This window comes from Chaetodon trifascialis, chromosome 3 (genome assembly GCF_039877785.1).
Source record: "Chaetodon trifascialis isolate fChaTrf1 chromosome 3, fChaTrf1.hap1, whole genome shotgun sequence".
Taxonomy (NCBI): Eukaryota; Metazoa; Chordata; class Actinopteri; order Chaetodontiformes; family Chaetodontidae; genus Chaetodon; species Chaetodon trifascialis.
In genome coordinates, this window is record NC_092058.1 from 7,262,214 (window position 1) to 7,285,360 (window position 23,147).

Here is a 23,147-nt window from a genome sequence, read left to right on the forward strand (position 1 = left end):
AGAAAACACCCTGAGGCTTGTGCTCCTCATCTGCAGAGGCCATGTTAGAAATGTTAAGCAGCCTCAACCTGAGATGAAGAGGATCGCAGCAGCCCTGATGGCGCTGCTTGTTGTGGGGTGGGCCCTCTGTTCACCATGTAACACAAGTGGACTGAAGTGCCAAGTTGATGTTTCCACATGACAGCTTAAATTTACTGAGGGGCACTGCAGGGCTCGCAAAACACAAACACACACACAAAACCACAGGAAAGCATACACATGCATGCATATAAACATCTACACACGTGCATTTACTAAAACATACTTAACTTCCACATATCGCCGCTCATAAAAGCACACACACAAACACACACACCTGACCCAGGCCTTGTAAAGCCAGAGGTGCCTCAGTCCATTGTTGGATGTGAAAGTAAACAATGCCATATGATATTCAGGGAGATACTGCTCTCCTGACTGCAAAACAAACATCAACAAACACTGTCTTATGCTGACCAGATTATCAGGCTGAACGTCTCCTGAGAAGGAAAGAAAGCAGTGCACCGCTGGAGTGAGTGCAGCAGAATGCAAACCGTAGCTATGTACACATATGATCTCATAAAAATAGCATAATTACAGAATTTGCTAATTGCATTTCGTCTGTGTGGGAAGTTTCTCCCCAAACACAAACACAGTCGATTCTGTTCATATGCGGTTAAAAAACAGATCCTAAAGAGCGGTGGAGCATGTATGTACAAATCTACCATTCTGCAGCACCACACAGACATACCTCTGTCTCTGAGCTACCTTAAGAATTAAACAAGCAACAATAACTAGAGCGAAAAGAATCTCTCACTTCCAGCAAGTGAAAAATACTCACATCACTGAGGCATCGTCTCTTGAGAAAAGGCTTACTGGGGGGACTGCTGAGCAGTCCATCCAGTGAGGCATTCTGAGCTATCCTGAGCTCAGTCATCATTCCACAAGTACGAACGCAGGCAAGCTGACAAGAGCGAGGGTGTTGATGTCACTGTCAGCCACGAGGAGAAAGGCGAGATTGACAAAGACGCTTCACACTCACTGTCGCTCAGGCAATAAACTAGGACGGAAAACTCGATAGGTGTCCATCAGAATCCATACATCAGCGCGCGTGAGGTAGAAGCACGTGCTGTAATCTGAGAATATCAATTCCCTTCCTTCCCTTTTTTCACGCACCCTCCCATAGACTCACACAGCTGTTCAGTAGGAAGTAGGAGGATGGGAGGAACAATGTTTCTTCCCTCCCTGTGCACAGCTATCTTCTCTTTTTAATGCACTCGCATGTGGACACACAAAAGACTGCATAGTTCTCTTTTTTTTTTTGTATCACAATATGAGACTATTCTCTTCCTCTTTTCTTTCATCTCATATTTCTCAGGAATGTTTCCCTCTCAGAAACATGTCTCCTCTGCTCCACACAGAGAGGCAGACAGAAACATGAAAACAGGTCAGTGTAGATGTTTATTTTACCTCCAACGTAATTAAGGAGAAACCTGGAAATTTCCCATACATTTTATGTTTACAGCACATGCTGAGATGTGGGGTGATTATACCTTGAGTGCTCATATAGATAGAAAGTGCTGATTCTGAGCTTCTATTTCTCACATGACCCCTTTTCTTGCTGAGATATCTTTACAACATGGGAATGCAGCAGGCACCGTCCTCTTGGTAAGAAAGCAACAACGTGAAAGCTTTAAGTGTTATCACTTCCACCAGGGGACATGTGTGAGACAGGCGAGCAGCCCAGTTCCCGGCATGTGCCCGATGGAGGGCTGAGCCGACCTCAGCACCTCCAAAATCATCTGTGCGTGGTTAAGCACGGGTATGACGTGAGAGCAGTGGAAGACAGAGGACGAAGGGAGAGATAAAAAAGACAAGGGAGGCACTGAGGGATGAGACGAGAGCTGTTGGTCTGCGAAAGTCTTTTCTGTGCAGCTTTCTCCATCAGGCCAACATCAGATATCAACAAACACTGACCTACTTCCCGAAACAGAACAAAAAAACACTGAAAGCTTTCAGGATGACATTTTCTCCCCATATATGTTACGCATTTTTTGTGGTTCACCTGTCAGATGACCTCCTGCGTTTATTTCACTTGAGGAAAATCAATGGAAGGTGGAGAGATTGCTGAGTTGGAATAAAAAGTCCACAAAGTACAGGTTTGATATAACAGAAGTAACTCTCAGCACTGCTCTGTTACGGGCCAGCTGTTTGAACGCCGTCTCATCCTGAGGTTACAGTTCGTCACTGGTGATCTTTTTACTCAGGTCCAACCGGCTTTAGCTGAATGCCACACTGGGATTTGAGAACGTTCACTGATGACAGCTGAATACTAATTACATACTTGACTGATTATCATGCAAAATTGTTCTATGATGGCAAACTATGAGGGCGATATTAATTACTACTCAGATTCACAGTATGAGAACTGACATTGTTTCAGTTATAAAGCATACTGATAGCAAAGCTGAGTTGGCGAGTGCGACATTTCGGCTCAAGCTGTTCGGAAAGTCAGCCCTCTGTTGTAGAACCCTGCTTGGTTTTGGTGACTAAAATATGTGCTGAGATCGAATGGAACAATATGCAGTGAAGAACTTCAGCTGTTAGATTGTGCTTTTTTGACATTGTGTTTTGTGTTTGTGTCTGTTAGGGGTTGTTGTATTTCTCTTCCTCTGTTTCCGCAGTGGAGGTGTGGCCTGGCTGTGCAGAGGGCAGACGGCGCACCTGACGCTCATCCACTGATTTTCTTCCTGCACTTACCTTACGTTTACACGTAGCAGGGTGTTTTGGAAAACGGATATTTTGGCCCCTCTGTTTTCAAAAATAACATCGTGCACACAACATCGTTTTCAAAAATGTTGTTTACATGAACACGGATAAATACGCCATCGAGCGCATCATAACGGTGCCAAACCTATGGGCGCGAGTGTAAACATAGGTCGCTCACATGACGTTAAGTATTCAGTCGCATGTTGTGACGTTTCGGAACCTAAAACGCCGTTTAACCCAGTTTACACGACGACAAATAACCGGCATTTTCAGAAATCTCCACTTTGGCCGGAGTTTTTTTTCCATGAAAAAAACTCTGTTTGCATGTAAACGAGAGGCCAAACCACATGAAAACATATCCGTTTTCACTAAGTGTAAACGGGGTCTTAAGCAGCCATACCTTGTCTCGCGCTTCATAGACACTGTTGTATTCCTAGCCGCTGTTGAGCATGTCTTTGCTTCATCATAATTTCTTGTTTTACCTGTTATTCTCATTTATTTTTTAGTGTTTAGTGTGTTTAGTTCCTACCCACTCACCACGGTGTAGTTGACCTTTTGTTGTTTGGCTGATTTTGTGTTTGGTTATTAGATTGCATTTTGTTGGTTATACTGGTTCTGTTTTGTTCACTATAATAAACCACTGTGTTTTGAACGTCTCTTTTCGTTTTGGTGCCTTTGTCTGCCACTTGGGTCCTACTAAAATATACTTGATCTACCCGGTCATAACATCAAGCTGGACTTGGAAGCAGCTCACGTTTCGTCTCCTGCCCTCAGAGACAATATGGAGCCTCTGCAGTGAATACGCTATAACTGTTTGAATGCCTGAGGGGCTGAGAGCTGCACATCTCTTTTTTTCTCTGAGTTGATTAACAGTGATGTTTGTGCACCTAAGAAAGAGAGGTGGTGGGAGTGCAAGAGCGAGTAAATGGCTGACTGATCAACTGATTCATCGATCGACTGACTGGCTTGGCTGAACGGCTGAGTGAGTCAAAACACATGAGAGTGAATACGTATGAGGGGTTTTAATATCCGTGCTCCACGCAGTTCGCACCTTTCTCCCCAGTTTGCGAACTGAGGCTCAGATTTCAGCGTTTCTTAAACTCCTCATAACCAGAGCCCCATTTGAATTTCCACAGACAAATTGACAATTTGCATCCAAAGCAATATCCCCACGCCGACTCACTCCCCACCCGCAATTTATGTTCTGTGGGTTCGCCGCATCCTCAAAGGCAATACAGCAAAATGGAAAACTACACTTCAAAGAGAGCCAATCAATGGGCACAGAAGCCTATCATTTCAGGCACAGAGAATCCATCGGGGTCCATTCATCAGGTCTGGCTCCATAGACTAGCCTGACCTCGCTGTGGCCACTGGGGCCTGGGGGGCACGAATGTAGCTCCCACAGATGGCCCCCCTCCACCCCATCAATGCCTCAGAGGAGGTGGTTGATTGCACAGAGCTTGAGGTCTACAGAACTGCTGCTGGGCTTTCTATGCGCTGAAGCGGAGCTCCTTACTGCCTTCACTCTGGCACAAGCAGTGAACAATCGGCTAAGACAAAGAGGCACCGTAACCCTCCTTATAACACAGAACAGCTCTTGCATTTTTTATTAACTTCTGCTGGGCGTTTGTATGTGTGGTGCATTATTATCACTAACCGCCTTATCTTAGGAACTCGGGAAGCAAAAACCTTGAACTTTCAGCATAAAGCTGCTGAATCCATTAGTACCCCTCTGTTCCCGCTCAACAAGGTGAGCATGTTAATGAAATCATTAAAGCAGCACTCATTTAGGCGCACAGAATACATTATGTTACTCACAATGGAAAGTTTAAGAAAAAGATCAGCGTCGATGCAGGGGTACGTAGAGATGCCCTCTTTTTTATTCCAAGCTTCCTCTGTCAAACCCCGGCGCTGATATTACCCACAAGGCACCAGCAGTTCGCTTGGAGATTCAGGGACGCCGTGCCAGCAGCGGCTCGAGTTGTGAGCGTCAAGCAGAGATGAGGAGTGGGCCACAGAGGGTTGTAAAACTCACTTCTTCAAGTCAAGTGACATCACTGGAGGCAATTTATCAGCCCCCCCGCCGCTCTCTGTGCAGCCACAAGGCTTCATACAAGCTTTTATCACAGCAGTGCTCACCAACACCTGTTGACAGACTTCAATGTGCAAAATCGGTGGAGCTCCCCTTTAAAACAAACCGAACTTTGGGGTTTTTGTGATAATCGGACGTGAAGCAAACGTGTGGATCCACGTGCGGACGAATCTGTGGCTTTGCTGGGAAAGGGACTCCTGTGTTGTAGACACAAAAACCTTCAGGTCGTCAGCTCTGATCACTTCGTTATAACACACTGAAGCAAGGTGTCTGACTCGAAAAGGTGAAAAGTAAAGTTTTACAGTTTCAAACTAAGAAGAGACATATGAAATCTCTGTAGTTTTGTCTGTGTGCAAAGGTTCCACTGCAACTTACAGCCCAACATCGGGGTATTAATACCATATGTGTACAATGAAAACACCATCGCAGCACCTTTCAGTATGTCAAACGCAGCATAATGTCTGAATAGTACTACTACTACTACTACTACTACTACTACTTGAGGTCATCTTAAGTCCTTAAGTCAGCTCTGCTCCGTCCACAAACTCTCTCTTGGCTGAATTACTTAAAGAGCTTTTAACTTCAACCACTGGCTATTCCAGCAGCAGTAAACTGTGAAGTGTTGCCGTCTTGTTTAAGGCTCTAACAGCCCCACTGTGTGCAACCTATAGCTCTACATACGCACTGCAGGAACCCTGCCACTACAAATACACTGTGCAGTTTGGCACTTGCTTTCCATATAACTTTTAACATTATAAAATCATTAGCTGTTCGATTTACCGTAACAAATTACATAAACGAGAACACTTCTCACCTGGAGACAACATTTGAAAAACAAATGTATCCCTGCAAGCCTATTCTGTGCAGCTCCATATATAACTACAGATTATTAATCCCTTACAAATTTCCACTGCATGTGAGGTAAAAATAACGTCAATGTGCCTCCTTTGGTATGTACTGTGTTAGAGCGGAGCAACTGCTGCAGATCTATATTCGTCCCAGAAGCCTGTGACAGAGGGCACAAACTCTTCTGTCAGAAGAGACAACAGCCTGCCAACAGCCACCGGGGGTGTAGGACATTAGAGACACTTTTCACCTGCGTGTAACAGCTGAAGAATATGATGAGCAAAGAAGAGGGAGGAAACCAGGGAAGTATAAGGAATTAAAATCTGACTGATAACACTATTTCAGTGCTAAAATTAGCTGGATTCATGCTATCACAAATGGCCAACACTGATCTGACCTCTCTCCTTAAAGGGTTAGGCTGACGTTACTCTATATTGGTCTTGCTGACAACAAATCCCATGAAATGACCACAACCAACAATGTGTTTGTCTATCTCTAAATTCTTTATGAATTCCCCTCTAGATGTCTGTGGCACTCGTTCCTACTGAAGGTATGCAGCTCTGAAACCTACAGCACAGAGGAATAAGAGCTGAGCAGGCAATACTTGTTAGTAAGATAACTTCATTGGACATTAGAACGAGACCTCCTAAAGGCCAGTGCAAACAGGAGGAATGATGACAGCAAGCAAAACCTGTTTTATTATTTGCACGGGCACCTGACTGTTGTTTAAAGACAGACTTGAAAATTTAAGACTCCATCCTTTAATTGCACCTGTGCTTTTACTGATGATGTGTCCAAATATGCCCTGTAAAAAAGCTCAAGTGTGTGAAAAATTCCCCCCAAAAATGTAGGCACGTTGAAATGCTCAGTTCCACATTCATCAGATCAGATCCTTGGCACCGACTCTATGTCTGACTCCAGCAACCGCACCGGATTCAAACCTGAACGGAGAGCAGCAGCAGGTCGAAGTCATGCGTTACCTTTGAAAGTGAGGGAAGAGGAAATGGAGGGTGGGGGTGTACAAGCGAGGGCTCTACTTCATCAGAGATACGAGGGATCCTTCCATCTTGTTTCCTGTGAGTCAGAGAGGATGGAGGGGTGGGAAGAGAGAGAAGACAGGTTATGGCCTTGAGCTGAGTTTCCATTTAAGCAACAGGAGCACGGCAAAATGTCTGTATCACAGTTGGCAAAGACGATCATTCAGCTCTTACTACAATGAGCAGGGTGTTATTATTACACCACTGTCCAGAGAGACTTTCTTCATTCAGGAGTAATACATATGCATTGTGTATAGCTTCCCCACAGTTTTTTGCCCTCACACCAGCGAGGTTGGAGGCGATGAGATGAGTGCGATTAGAAGCGATATTGTGAAACAGCAGAGATCAGCAGAGCTGCACAGAGGAAGGGGGAAGCGTAGAAACGAGGGAAACAAAGTGAAAATTGATACAAGTGGAAGAAGAAAGGACCCTCAGCTTTCATCTCTTTACCCGCTGCCCTCGCGTCTCTTTCTCTGTTCCTCCCGGCCCCTTCTCCTCTCTGCGCGATTGGAGTGAATTACCAGTATGACCAGGATACTGGTCACAGCATATCACCTCGCACTTTGTCTCACACGGCAGTCAGTTGCCAGAACCGGCAGCCCGTCTGTGCATGCAGCCTGTTCACAGACCTGCAGCAGAGGGCTCACTGCTTAGGAGCAAAGGAAACACTGAACAATAGCCCAATCTCATTTCTTGGTGAGAATGGAGTGAGAATTGGTGGACACTTCTACACACACATACACACACACACACACTCATTCACATATTTCCTCCATTTCCTTGGCACACACCACAGTGGTTTAAAGGTGGAGAGGTTGAAATAAGCTCATTTACACAGTGGTCTTTCTTCTGCAAACAGTCTATTACTACATACTGCAGCTCTCCCTACCCGAAAACACCTTGCTTCTTACAAATGGGGAGAATCTCTAAGTCTGAGTAAACACAGCAGCACTTTTATGACAACAGACTGCTGACCTGGAGTTGAGGTTAGGAAATTTATTTGTAACATAGCAGGAACACTGTTCTGTGCTGCCTCTGATCTCTGCTGAAACCCAGGAAATGATTGAATGAGGCTGTCAGATCTTTCTTGCAGCATCCTCAGCTTCTCAGAACTGACATTCCTTCAGAGAGTGAACTTTGTTACATCTTTCATAAAATGCAGCTGGAACACAATGAAAATATGATGTCAAATGCCACTTCGAGCCAAGAATGACGCATGAAAATCTCCCTACAAAGAGCAGGCTTACCGGGCCTGTTCAGTCACAAATCTGCTTATTGTGGACTGAGGTGACACCTTGTTAAAGTGTCTCATGAGAGCGGTTAGTTAAGGTACCGAGGTCAGATGCCAAATCTGAAACGCACATTTCTGAAACACACAATTATTGTCACACTAATTTACAAATTGTGTTTGTTTTACGTCTGCACATACAAAAGAAATTGATGCTTCTTTAGTCATGCTTCACCCGTTGCACAGTGCATGTAAGCACCTGCTCACTGCAGCTTACCAACTTCCCATGTGGGACAAACTATATCTATAATGTAAGGCAAAGCACAAAAGTGCAAATAAATATTGATTAGGAAAACTCCACGGACAGAAGGATGAGGGCTGCCTGACAGCCTGCCACTTTCACTACTGACAGCACGCTTGGTGGCTCTCATCACAGAAGAGGAATATATTTTTTGCGGTATGTGCATGTGTGACTGCGAGTGCCTGTTTATTCCGTCACTGCCTTAATTGACGAGGCAGATAACAGAAATATCTGGCGACGGAGTAAATGTTAAATCTGACTCAGCGAGATGTTTCAGGCTGGCATATTCTGACGATCACAGCGAGCACACGTTATCAAATACCACCATCCTGACATATGACATGATGATACTGTATGATATGGATTTATTGAGTCTCAAATCAAAGAGGAATTTTCAGTCATTCATCGTCTGCTGCAAAGGCACTGGGATGCACTGGTGCAGGAGATAAAATCCTTGGCATTCAAAAAGCTTGAAGAAAACTGTGCTGCACAGACTGGACTAATGGTTATGACGAGGGTTTATCTCTCAGTTTACTGGGTGGAAATATATCATTCTTTCATGTGTGATTGAAGTGGTCAAACTATCATGGACAGCAGAATCCTGGTACAAATCCTGTTGTATTATTAAATAATAGCAGGAAAGAAAAGTAATAATCTATGCTAATCTATTCTCGGTGATAAAACTTGTTCTTTAAAGTTAAACAGGTTGATAAGTCCCATAAAGCTTTTGTTTTTTCTGCATTCTCCCACTTTTTCACCCGTCCCCATTGCAATGTGGCCTGGGGGCATTCCTAATTGTAAATGACCCATTATTTATTTCACTTACATTAATAACACAACAACTAATGCATTGGACAAGCTAAAATGTCTGCAATCAGAAAGCCATATTGTCTTATTGCATATTATAGGAAAAGCACAGTTTCTTCCTTATTTCGGGTAAATAACCAACTGTTTTAACGCACTGGTGTGTCCTAATGAGCTTTGGGCCTGGTGACTGGCACAGGTCAGTCCTGTGCAGAGCAGCAGCCAGGTGGCCGGGTCACTGTGTCACGTCGGCAGGATGATTGGCACGCTGGTGGCACATCCTAAGCAAGGCTTATCTAGCCAGCTTAAACAATGAGCGAGCCAATTGCCAAGCTGCTCACACACAACGCCGGGTGAAAAGTTCATTCTTGCAGTCTTGCTGATGCACTGTGTGTCACGTTTTCTCCCCTCTGCTCGTGCCAAAGTGAATAAAAGCCCCTTGATCATCTGTGTTTGTGGGCTGAGTGTGCGGCCACTTCATGTGTGGTTTATTTTTTTCTGGCCATATCTTCATCTTGCAGGTGCTAGCACCTCCTTCTCCGTGGTAGATGCACTGTGCACACACCTCTGTATTTTTTCTCTCCATACTGTGGTTGATTTGAGTTTCTGCTGCACTTGTATAAATGTGTCACCTAGCAACATTACCTATCCCTGGAATCACTGACAGATCTTACATTTGAAAAACAAGCTCAAAACCTACAATACAGAGCGAATGTTGGCATAAAATTAGAGAAAACTACAGCTCCTATTACCAAAATCGTGAGTCATCTTTTCTGAATAATACATATACCATAGATTACACTGATGAAAGATGAATGAGAAGGTTAGGTGAGGAAAAATCATCTGTGTCATTTCAAAATGGCTTCTGCACTCATGGATTGTAAAAGCATTACATTGCATTTAAGACAAATGACCTCACTCATTTGATGTTTTTTCCATTCTAGGTTCTCATCATGCTGCTAATCACCATCGCTGGCTAAAAATAGCTTCTTCTAAAGTGCTCCCATGAAGCAGCAGAACAAACTATTCACCAGAGACAAACAGATATCGTTGCTATTTATGTCGGTAAACCAGTGAGCAAATCTCCAAAATAACTGCCATTCTCCTCCAAGCTCTCTTTCCTAACAGGATTATGATGCTCTTCATGATAGAGTCATGCTTTTATATTTATTCCTGACAGAAGAAAGTTTCTAAAGACACAAAGGATTGCGAAACTAAATCCGCCAATTAATCCAATGTGTCGCCAGCAGCTGCCTCCCCAGACTGCTGGGTCATGAGCTCCGATAAGAATTTCAGCCTTCTGTGGTCCAATGATGGTTCAGGCTGAGCTGGGCTTCACTGGATGCTCTGCAAACTGAATTTTTGAACGTACATTTGAGTAGGACGCTTCTGTGCTGCGATGCAGCAGCTACAGAGTGGAGAGGGTCAAGGTCAGTCAGATACAGCAAAACAGCTGAGCCATTATTTTACATGTCAGGGGTCAATGCACGCATCAATTACACAATCTGCAGGCCATTAAAATATGGAGGTAGGTGTTCTAACCTTCATATCCCATAAATGATGAGTTTAGTTTGCTAGCGAGACTTTAAAAAAAAGTGGGTTTTTTTGCAAGTTTTACAATACTTTTGCTCACCTCAAGGGGGAAAAACTAAACAAAATGATGTGTTCTGCCTGATGGATGATTAATGCTTAGTCATTATAATTATCCTCAGCTCAGAACAGCTCAATTATCATTTCATTTAGAGGTGGGTTTACTGTGTTTCACCATCCAGTCCATTGTAACAGCATTGTGTTGGTTGTAATGTCTTTTAAGTGGCTGCATCTTTCAAGATAGGCTGGTTATAATGTACATCTAAAAATCTCATCTTACAAAAACTGCACTGACTTTGCACCACACTACTTTGTAGACAGACAATTTGTTTGCCTCACAAAGTCTAAAGTCTGCAGTGAGCTGAAAATCAGGCCTACCAGCATGTTCCAGTACAATATTCATCACTGCAGCAGAGAAAAACAATCACAGGCTTACAAAAAGATATGTTATGAAACCAAATAACTGACAAAGCTGAGAAAGAAAGACGCATGTAATAAAGAAAGAAAGAATTAAGAGACTTACATAAAGGCTCACTTCGAAGGCTTATCAGCAAAATCTACAATGGTTCTAGTGCAGTAAACACTGGTGACCCCAGGCTGCATAAAGCTGAACATGCATGTGTGCCAGCTCAACAGATGCATTGGCAAACAAAAGATAGCCACGGGCACTGCAGGAAGAGTCAGATATCACTGGATTGAGTGCTGCTATGGTGCAGTAACCTTGTCTATTAATGGCAGAGCAAACTCCTTTGCAACAACCAAATGGGCTTTAGCACACAAGTCCTCCTCAGCAAAAAGACTTAGGGGCATCTTGTGTTCATAAAGAGATGTGAAGTGCCATCCAGTGCTTTGCAACTATATGTCAAATGGGTTTTCTGTGAGGATTTCTGCATAAATCAAGAAGCAAAGCAAACTTAAAACACACCGAGCGCCAGGATGATCCAGCTACCCAACTCATGACAGTAAGTCAGTATTTAGCTTGTGATTGGGGAATTATAGGTCTGACAGTGTAGGAAAGTTTCTTTCATTGAAACAAAGATTTATAGATAAGATAGCCCAATATAACTCCCCCTCACTTTACAAAACAACAAAAGCAGCATACGAAAACAGCAACTACCACCTAGTGAATCTGTCGTTTACTACAAGCCACCAGTCCATCATCAACAATCCTACTCTGTCAAGGTTAATTGCAGCCTGTTGGCTCTAGCTGCTGTTCAAAAGGCTGGGCTGAAAATAAGAAATGATTCGCCCTTTGTGACTGGGACTCTTCCAGCTCTGGGATCTTGTTTATCTTGCTTTGCTCACACCAAATTTACTGGGTGTACAGCTGTTACTGTTTTGCTAATAGTATAAAGGGTTGTCATCATCACCACCACCATCATCATTATCATTATCATTATCATCAGTCAGTTCCTCTCTCAGTCTCACCAAAAGACAAATCCTGTTACTCCGGCAGGAGTGAACTGGAGGCTGGCTCGGGTCCAAGCACAAACTTCGCAGATATTTTGGCAGATTTTCGTCTTGATAATTGTTGACGCAACATTTAAATGAAGCTCGACTGAATGTGACAGCTCAAAGCAATCTGAGACGAGAATCTTATTTTCAAGTCATCTGAACTGGAGCAGCTCCAGGTTTTGCCTTTCAGTGGCATTATAGATTAAATTCCTGCTCTGGGGTTGAGTTCCCGAGATTCATAAACACTGAACAAAAATAATATTTGAATCCTATTTTTGCTTTAAGAGTCTTGTTTGGCTGCATCTTTCCTTCTACCAGCACGACACACACGTTGAAAGACAAGCACGCAGGCAGTCCAAGAGAGACAAGTACACATGAACCCCTAAGCTTTGCAGGTCCACTTAGTCGAGAGCTACTAATCTAATCAAGTGCAGCAGCTAATGCACAATGAAAGCAGACTCATTTACTCGAGATGCCAGTCAGCCGCTTCCTGCTTGAACAAGAGAGAAAGGGAGAGGAAGATAGAGGGACACGGAGAGAAAGTTCAGGGTCTCGAGTGTCAAAGGATGAAGGGATCAGGACAGATGAGCTGCAGCCAGACGCAGAGCTAAACAAGAGGCAGACTCTTCTTCAGCTGCTCCGATCAAATCCGTCCATTCATCTCTCTTGTATTGACTTAGGGCTCCTTCTTTCTCAGTTTATCTGCCTTTCAACAGTTTCCCCCTACAAGCGCAGTGCACTGTCGTCTCTATCCGAGCTTACCTGTCTGAAGTGCTGCCTCACTTGCAGCTCAAGTCTCTTCTCCTCAGCAACTTGGTGCTCCTGTATGTATCGCTCCCTCCGTGTGTCTGACTCAGTCTCTCTATCCTCCAACACCTGCTGTCGGAGATCAGCCTCTCTTCTGTCAGATGATGCTGAGAGCAGCCCTCCCTCTAGCCTCCCTTTCTGTCCGACCCTCCCTGTTTTTCTCTCTTCCCCTTCCTCACATACATGCGTGCCTTTAACAGGCTGTTTTACTCGGAGACGAGCACAAACGCTCCCTTCTCTCTATCTCCTGCTCTCCCTTCCGATGTCTCCCCTTTGTTCGCTTTCCATCTCCACCTCCCGTCTTTTCTCTTGATCTGTCTATGATAGAGAGCTGCCCATCCAAGCTGTGGGTGTTGCTTAGCATTTGCCTCAGCGAGTCTGGTTGTTAACAACAGATTCTGCTCATTCAATAGGACAAAATTCTGTGGCCGGATGTAGGCTTGAAAGCAAAGTTTTCCAAAAACATTAGAGATGAGGGCATTACCTCATCTCAAAGGCGACATCAAATCCCTCTGTCCTATAATCGGCCTCACTCTGACAGCTTGTTCCAACATCGTAAAACCTCTTCAGCAGAAATTAGCCTAACCATCCCATTGTCCATTTGACACATTAGTGGCAGGCAGTTAGCTGAAAAGCTCTCAAATGCTGCAGATTTTGTTGCACGCTCTCACATAATGGAGAAAATCACTTGTTCAACCCACAGAGGAGTAAACACAGGTCGCTGTTGTCCAGTGTAGTACGAGTAATCACATTTTCCTAATCCTCATGAATAAGACAGTACAGGACATCACCGCATATTACGCGCACAGTCAAAACAAAGTAGTCTTGCACAAAAGACATTCACTGGATTTCACTGGATGTCCACCTCTCCGCGGCAAAAATAGTACAGCATCTACAAATAAGTCCCATGTAGGTCTTACATGGAAGCAGTTTCAGATGAAAATGATGATTCAGAATGCATTAGAAATTTCTTTCTAACTTTCTAACTCATTGGATGTTTATACAGGGCTATTCCACAAATATACTACTCCATGCAGGTGGAAACAAAAGCTGGAAAAGATCTGTGTATAATAAATGATGCGTTGCATTACCAAACGTGCTCCGGCTTTCGGAAAACAGCGTCAGAGAAGCTCACTCTCCAGAGCCGTATGTGCATCCGTCCTCCTCCTGCGTCTTTGCTCTGAAGCATCACCTTTGAAAACAGATTTAGCTGCTTGCTAGGCTTACAGTCAAAGTTCTAATGAGAGCACCAAGCTGCAGAACATGTAATGGCAGTGCCAATCGATAAGCCAGGCTGCAGGCCGTGAAACAAACCCATAAGGGGAAGTGAGCCAAGCCTTATGGCGGCATGTTGGCTTGTCCACACCCTCGTGTGTGTATAATGTTACAGGTAGCCCAGAGCTAGCTTGAGCACACACACACACACACACACACACACACACACACACACACACACACACACACACACACACACACACACACACACACACACACACACAAACCAGTATACCACAAAGAAGGAACACACAAAACCTGTGTCCTCTCCATTTACTACTCAGGAGGTTCTGGGTTACAATGGCTAACCAGGCCTACATTGAGGTTTTCCAGCACAGGTCTCAGGTAAGCTGCTAGTGTTACCCCAGGGAGGGCAGGAATCACCTGAACAAAGATGAGCTCTGGCAGAGAAAGAGCACGAAGCATGCAGGTTAAGTACAATCAACACCTTTCTGCCAGCCGGGTGGAGCTGAAGATGAAAGAGGATCCTTGCTTGCACGGGGCAGAGCAAACAGGAGTCAAACCAGGTCAGGAGGAGGTTGATTAAACAAATTATCAGTATTTTATTCCAAGTGAGTAGCTTGGAATTCAGAGTTGTCAAGTTAATCAGATGGCGTGCAATTGCAAGAGCAATTGTATGTGGGTCACGCTGAGACTCTTGTGACTTTTTTTTTTCCATTTCTCATTTCATTAGTTTCAGCCCCCTCTCTGACTCTGTCTCTCATTGTAACTGTCTGCTTCCCACTCTGTTCACAGTCCTCTCCTGAGGCAGCTGAGACTAAATTTAAATGCTTACACACCAGCAAACTGCAGAGAATACTTTGAGAAAACGAATCAGTAACACTTAAATTTACAAGACATCATATACGCGAGGACAACAAAACATGCTTAAGCGCCCCTCCTTTAAAACTGGAGGGTAGCGGCAGTCCCAGCAGCCTTACCCAGAGCTTGCTTTCTCCGTCTCTATCACAAAAAGTCTGCAGCTTTTACTTCTTCTCTTCCACTCATTTGCACAAGTATGAGTGATGTTATTTGAACTTTAGTGACACGCGGGATATAGCTCAAATCTTTGTAAAACTGCCTCCGCAGTTTCAGTCAAAGGTCAAAACTTTTGTCAATACTCCTTTAAAAATATAAACGCTCCTCTGCTAAAGGTCTAGCAGCTCTGTGGATGGATGAAACCTTTAAAGGCAAAATTTGTAACATTTCCACACTGAAATGTCTAAAAACAACCAGACCTTTCTTACCATTTTCTTGAGTTGTGTACGCCTCAAACAACATTCAACCCCAGAAATCCATAGTTTTATTCAAGGTAACGGAGCGTTTCATTTGTTATAACTCATAACAAATGATACACAGATGACACGTCAGAGAGTGGGGACGGAAGTCAGCTAGCTAGCTAGCTACCCCTCTATTGTTTACTATTATTCGTATCGCACACTCGCGATGGATCATGATTATTCATGTTCATCAGCAATGGTGGCTTTTAACAAGGAAGACAACTACTCCCATGATTCCACGCTACTTCACGGCATCATCAAACTCTGTCTTTTGTTATTGCTTGATTGAGAGACCCCGAGCAGCTGGTATTACACACTCTCTGTTTAACATTCAGGGGAATGCAAAATGAAAAGTACATGTTGTACTACTGCAGAAAGATCGTGCACCTTAGTTTAGTACGTTCCAGGCTGAGGAATCAGATGTGGGATTTGGGACTCCCCGCTGCTGTCAAAACTTCTAACCTCGGGGGTCGACAGGAAAGCTGCAAGCTGTGTGAAAGTCTTTTTGACTTTTGCTCACAAATTCTGTTCAACAGCTTTCCCACCATAAAGTGGGATCAGGCTGATACAAAAGCCAATCCAGTTTTGTATCAAGCATTCTGGAGCTGTGTCCGTATGCAGGCCAGTGCTGACAACAAAAAACAACCAGAGCTGCAGACAGAGCAGGTGTGTTTGAATCCTGCACGTGCACAAGGATGCTTGTGCATGTGCAAGAGTATGGGGTGACGTATTTTACATCCTGCAGTTGGTTTCACGCTACTCTGCTGACATACAATGGGTGGTGGTAACGCCCCAATGACAGCAGAAGACGAATAAGAAGACTGCTAGCAAGCAAACATGGATGTAAACAAAACAGGATTTGAAATCTTCTTTGTAAAATCAGCTTTGCAAATGTTTTATGCATTGCACTTCACACAATACACACAATGTGTTTTGGTGAATGTAAACATAACTTTGGTTTGCTTATGAGAAAATTGGGCTCCTTTAAACTAAAGCAGCAAAAGAGGAACAAGATCAAAATTGTAATTATCGTGTGCAGCTTTGGGGCGCAGGCCATGGCGTTCATTCCCCTCACGGTTTGAAACAAGGCAAAGGAAGCACTTCTTCAACACAACAGTGTTGTCAGCACTCCCAGAACCCTGCTGGCTCTCATAATTACCTTGTGTTTGGGTGGCCCTCTCGATTGATTTTGGCAGCGATAAACCTGGACCCAAACTGAGTGTGAAACCACAGGACCATCAGTGGGGCAGGTAGCATATGGAAGACTGGCTGCAGCTCGTCCACAGTTCACCACCAACACAACAATTCCTGCATTTCCTGACTGCCGTCAAGAATTATCCTATGCACCTATTTGTATCTAATTTATGTGGATCCACTAAATCAGGACTCACATCTACGTAAAATTTAAATGTAATAACGATGCAGAAAAATCCCTGCATGGCCTCGACCTGATCCCAGCATGCAGAACAGGCTGCCAATCACACAGGCTCGTACATTAAGACAAACACGACCACATTCACACATGCAGGAACTGAGAACTCTAAATTGCAGGTAGATGTTTGTTGGTTAAAATGCCCTAGAAAACAAGTTTCTGGAAAAAAAAAATCCCCTTTTGAGGCACAGCATAATTAAACTGCACTAAAAATGATCAAAAAGAAGAGTTTATTTTGACTTAATTTGAGGGCCAGAAAAAATTGATTGGGAGCTAAACTAAGCCTGCTGGCTGCACTTTAGAGGAAGAACTACCTTAGTTTTCTTCTGAACAAACGTGGCTCCAGGGAACACCAGAGTACATTTACATATTCTCTCAATTTAACAACACATAGAAACAGCTAACATCAGCTGCATTTTGTAGCCTTAATATACTATTCAAAGTTATTTCTCAGTATGCAAAGACAAACTTTCCCTGGATTAACGTTTTGGAAATTAAATTTCTGATGGCACTTTCTCATCCTGCATTGATTGAACGTTGAGTGGATTGAAGCAAACCCCACACTGCAGTGTTTCTGAGTGCCCCGGTGACTAATGGGCTGATTAGAGTCATTATGTGGACATGCAGGGCTGTCAGCAGCTGCTCCAGGTGGGCACGGTGGCTGCTGAGTGAGGAGCACAAAAAGGAGAAAAAAAATAACAACACAGGTGACCTCAAGCAGAGACAGAAGCAGAGAACGAGGAGACGCTAATGAAGAATAAGAGCTGCATAAAGAGATGCCAGAATATGGTTATGTTGAAGCATAAAACCAGCCTGGATAATTAAAGGTTGTCTCGTTTACAGCCTCGATACAGTGAAGCGCGTTCGTGGCTTTGTGGGAAAACAGTTTATGAGCCATACTGTAATTGTCACTTGGAAATCTCATAACCAAACATCACATTGTCCTCACCGTTTTCCAGACAAAAGAAAGCGACACTCATAGAAACATGTACTTGACAACATTAATTGCACATACGTCATTGTGCGATTGTAAAGAACGATTTGGAAGTTCTATTTAAGAACAATGTTCATGGAGGAAACAATACATGCCTGAGCGAAACAACTGCACTGTACTGTATGAGTGATGCATCACTCCCTCCATCGATATTCTCCTTTGCTCTCTGTCATCCCACTCAGTGAGGTATGCGCAGAGCCTAAGTGCAGAGTCTCCTGATCTGGGATGTAACAGAGCTTGATTACACGGAGTCGACCTCCTGATAATGTTAAATGGCTACAACTGCAAGCAACATTACCCCCCTCAGTAAGTCCGAGCTTTTCAATTGAATAGCTGAATACGTCTACATAAGTGGGAAGTTAATGAAGCGCAGTGGAGGAATATGCAGTAGGTGCTGTAATATTAAAAAATCAGCGTTGTAATAATCTGAATGTAAATGGGGAGTCGGCAAAACATCTGTCAATATCCAGTAATATATTTCACAACACCTGTCTGTCACAGCGTCTTAACGTTAACATGATTAAAAGCGTAGCAGGAGGGTGGACAGTGCGACAAAAAGATCCTAAAATTCATGGCTCATGAATCATCACAGCTGCAGTCTAGCATGTATTTAACTGAACAGGTGGAGTAACAGTCGAAATCCCATCTGCTAAAATAACCTCCAACATCTCTGCGACTGTGCCCTCTGCACAACCTGCATAAGCAGACCTTATTGCAGCTGCATTGGGTCATAATGTTTTCCTCTGTGAACTCACTGAGAACTGGACACACCCGTCTGGATCGCAGCGGGGGGTCTCTTTTGATGCAGCTGAAACAGCGCACAGCCAGAGCATCGACTAAACAAGAATTATCGTCTCACGGGCGTATGCCTCCGCCAACCAGCCAAGAAGCTGTTTATATCCACGTCTGTCCAAACTCGGATAATATATGTACTGAAGGAATTGAATGAAAGGTATTAAGTGTATTTTCTGTTATGACTATATTGACAAGTATCAGTCCAGTGAATAAACATGCCGTGTTCTCTTGAGACTCTTTTTACAGACAACTGATAGAGAACTTCATCACATGGTGCAACAACAATCACCTGAAGCTCAATATCAGCAAAACCAATGAGCTTGTGGTGGATTACTACACTTCAAATATGGATGTTGCTGCAAAGAAAGCTGGAAAGTCCAAAACGTGGATGCTTCACACACACATTCAACAGCACAGAAGATCTATAAAATCAGCAGAGTTTCAAGGTGGACCCCCAAGATTAGTGTCGCCAACTCAGTATCTGACCACATGTGAGATATGGTCACAATCTGTTCCTGCAGAACATCATGATGTCACAGTGAAGCTGACCTTTGACCCTTGGATATAAAAGGTCATCACCTCATCATATATCCTATTAAAAGTTTGAGTGTATGAGTTCCTGTAGCCGTGTGGAGTTATGGCCAAAAACATGAGCTCTCTGTGATCTCAGTGACCTCTGACCACCAAAATCTAATCCTCGAGTCCAAGTGAACATTTGTGCCAGATTTTAAGGAATTCCCTCTGAGTGTTTCTGAGATCTCGCGTTCACAAGAGTTGGACAGACGGACATCCTGAAAACATAAAGCCTCCAGCCTCGACTGTCACCTGTGCAGAGGCAGAAAAAGCCAAAGCCGCTGTGCTTTTTACCCAAAATAAAACTCAGCTTCTCTGTGAACCACTGCCAGTGACACGAGCCGGCATAACGAGTGCTGCTGGCCTGCATTAATGTTTTGACTACAATACTCAAGCTAATGTGAAATATTTGCTTTTACATCATTGAAAGATTGTAGTCAGGTTTATTGCAAATCTTTTAGACACGAGCACTCTTTCACAGTGACAAGACTGTTATGCAAAACACAAATCTACTGTGTGGGTATACCATAGATTAGATACATGTGAGCCATAAACCATCTAAATAATACTGTGTACACATATGTAAACACAATAAATATGGCACTCTAGTCCTGCCAGAAGTGGCTCTGCAATGCAGTCAGTGGAAATTTTAGGCAATATCTTCAAATGGATTTTGATTTGTGTTACTTTATGTATTAGATTTAAATGGACTTCAGGCCTGAGTATCGTGATCCTCGGAGGAGCCACAGCTGTGCCTCCAGACATCTAAATTCTCTTAAATGAAAACGTCATCAGGACTGATGGGCATGCAAATGTGATCACTCACTCTCAGCGTGAGCTTTGATAAACACGTGTGATTTATGGATTGGGCTGACACCTTGTGATGTGAGAAAAAACAATACGTAACAGCGGGGTGGGGACGGAAGGATGAGGGGACTGAAGTCGCCTGAATGAAATCCAGTCATGCTAATTCCAGTCGAAGGCTATGGCTCTTAATTGATATCATCAGTAGAATGCACTTCAATCAGTGGAGATGAAGGGGTAGACGAGATCAGAAGAGGCTGAAACAAACTGTGTGGAGCAACAGACGGTTCAGCCAAATGACAGTCCGGTTTAAGAGACAGTGAGGTCGCTTTCACACCACCGCTTTAAACGGACCAGAGTTCGTTTCCTCGGATAGTCCGCTTCGTTTGGGCAGGTGTGAAAGCTCATCCGAACTATGGTGCAGACCAAACAAGCGAACTCTGGTCCGCCTGAAAACGTGGGTCTCGGTTCGCTTGCAAGTGAAACCTGGTTCAGTTCGTATGCAGTGTGAAAGCTCACCAGACCAAACGCAGGACCAAATGTACATAGTGACACTATACACAGTGCATACGCATGCTAAGATACAACGTATCTCCTCTGTATTAGCTTGATTCTGCATCTCTATTTACAGCTCATTAGTCCTTATGTGAATGTTTACTGTTGCTGTGGCAACAAGTGGCCGCTGACATTAGCAGTTGCTAGCTAGCTTAGCTCAACTGTCTGAACAACAATAACCCATAAATTCACAATTTGGCATGTTAGATCTTCAAAGTTAGAAAAATAACAATCAATCCCTGACAAGCTACGATAGCATTATAGGAACTGTTGCCTTCACTGTTGTTTTTCCGGGCCGAGAGGGAGCGATTTCCCCTCCTACTTTGTCCAGTCAACGAGCGCCCCTTTCGACCACGTGATGCTGCTCAGAAAGTTCGGTGCGCTTTAGAAATCAAAGTGTGAAAGCAGAACCGAAACAAGTGATAAATGCAACAATGCTGTGACTTTCAGCTCCCCAGTCGAACCGAGTCCGCTTGGTCAGGTGTGAAAACGACCTGAGGCTCGTAGAGGAGCATAGCTGATGAACCCCAGAGAGCTCAGAGAGTTCCAGCGCTTGATTAAGCACTTCAACTTTTTTACAATGACGAGTTCTGGAAATATGGACATGGTTAACAAATAATTTGCATTGATGGGAGGAAAACACAAAGGAAATGACCTTGCACACCCTGTATGCTATGCGCCAACATGGCATGAAGGGAATTAAAGTGTGTGGGCGTGCTTTCATTGCACATTGGTGCCCAGTGCTAAAATTGAAGCCCTGAGATCCGAGCAGCAGGGTTAACCCTGGGCTGCCGGGCTGAGACTGCACAGGACTGGATCAGTGGACACTGCAATGAATACAGTTTGAAGCAGTCGCCTGCTCAGCCATCAGATCTCAGTCCAACTGAACATCCGTCAGATGAGACGCAGGCTGTTGGGAGGCAAAATGGGGTACAACACAATGCTCGGAAGGCTCCTCTAATATGATTCTCACATTTTGTGCATATTTTCCATCGCGACCGTCAATATGAACTGTTTGTTTGTCCTCGTGACAGTCAAGCCATGCCCTGGCTCAGTATAAGAGCCTCCATCTGCCCATTGAGCTCCAGTTGGCTGCTCTCTTATCCTGTTTGCTTTCTCCTCACGACACTGACTCCTATATTAGGAGGGAGAGCGGCCATTAACAGCAATCTGAAGAGGCACAGATGCCCAATTAGAGGCCTCTTAGCCCCACTCTCTCATCGTTCACCACTGAGGACCACTTCATTACCACCCAGCTCCTCGTGTCAGTCAAAAGGTTGCTCAGACTCGTGGCCCTGGAGCTGCTCACGGTAGATGGCTGCAAGGCAACACACAAACCTCCAGCTGTGCACAAACATAATATATCATATTATCTTGGAGTGGTGTCCCTAACCAAGCGAGTTAATTAAGAAATGATTTAAATTTATAGTTTGACGACAAAAGGAATGCGATCAGGTTGTTCCACTTAATTTGTTGCATCACTAGACAGTAATTTTAATGGTAATATGCCATTCTAATGCTTTCCCCCCATTAGAGTGGAATCCAGTTGTTAAGGACAAAAACGTCGACGTCAGAATGACAGTTTTTTGCAGAAATGCCATAGCATTTATTCAGACCTATTTACTGCAGCATAGCGGGAGCGTTAGACTGAGGCAGATAAGCACCACCATTATCGAGAGCAATCAAGTTAATGAGTGTTTAATTGGGAACACCATGCTGTGAGCAGTTTAGCACAGTAAAATAAGTGTGTTCCCACCTTTCATGAAGAGCACCCCCTTGTCCAAATGATTCAGGGCTACTCAAGTCACATCAGAACAAATGGAGAGTGTTTGTGTGCCAGGGAGAGATGATAGAGACGGTTGTGCTCGGAAAGAGTGACAGTATATTGTGGGCACTGGCACATACACAATACATACACACACAAACACCTGGCTGGTTGAGGACAATGCTGTGATGGATTTGAGGCAGCGGCACATGGCAGGGGACCCAGAAAAGCCTGTTTTTAATGACAGATGTTGTTGTGAATCTCACCGACGTGGTGCTGTTCCTCACACAATAGCTGTGTGAGAGGGTGAGAAGGAGAAGGCCATGCACGCACACACACGCACACACACACACACACACACACACACACACACACACACACACACACACACCCCCCTACGGACAAAACAAAACTGAGACATTAAATCATAATTAAGTCATAAACCTTCTGAAGTGATCCAATGATGTGCAATACTGGAACAAAACCTACTGGATTTGGAGAAAAATAAACTCCCAGGGTAAAAGAAAGGAATTATTACATACTAAGTACGCGGTTGATACTTAGGCTTTTTAATCTAAGCGCAGCCTCAGATTGATGGAATACACAGTTGGCATAATGACTCAGTGATTATAATCAGAGAGCTGTGCTGTGGATGGCCAACAACTGCATAGCCCAGCCCTGAGGTGCCATCAGTATGTCCTACAGACCCGTTTGCACCCCGAATCCTCAT

General features: G+C 44.0%; 1 protein-coding gene across 12 annotated transcripts in view; it reads right to left on the reverse strand.

Annotated features, from left to right (window-relative positions):
• rap1gapb (RAP1 GTPase activating protein b) overlaps nt 1–23,147 on the reverse strand; it is a 96,523-nt gene that overhangs the window by 26,589 nt on the left and 46,787 nt on the right. For 7 of the 12 annotated variants that reach the window (XM_070958609.1, XM_070958605.1, XM_070958602.1 and 4 more), the window contains one exon: nt 6,703–6,796. Coding sequence is in view for 7 of the 12 variants with exons in the window: in XM_070958605.1 (XP_070814706.1) it covers nt 6,703–6,796 (94 nt within the window). In the remaining 5 variants the exon portion in view is untranslated. Of the gene's footprint in view, nt 1–856; nt 6,264–6,702; nt 6,797–12,899; nt 13,293–23,147 lie in introns of those variants that run through there. The other 5 variants (XM_070958610.1, XM_070958607.1, XM_070958606.1 and 2 more) reach the window with 5 other exon arrangements.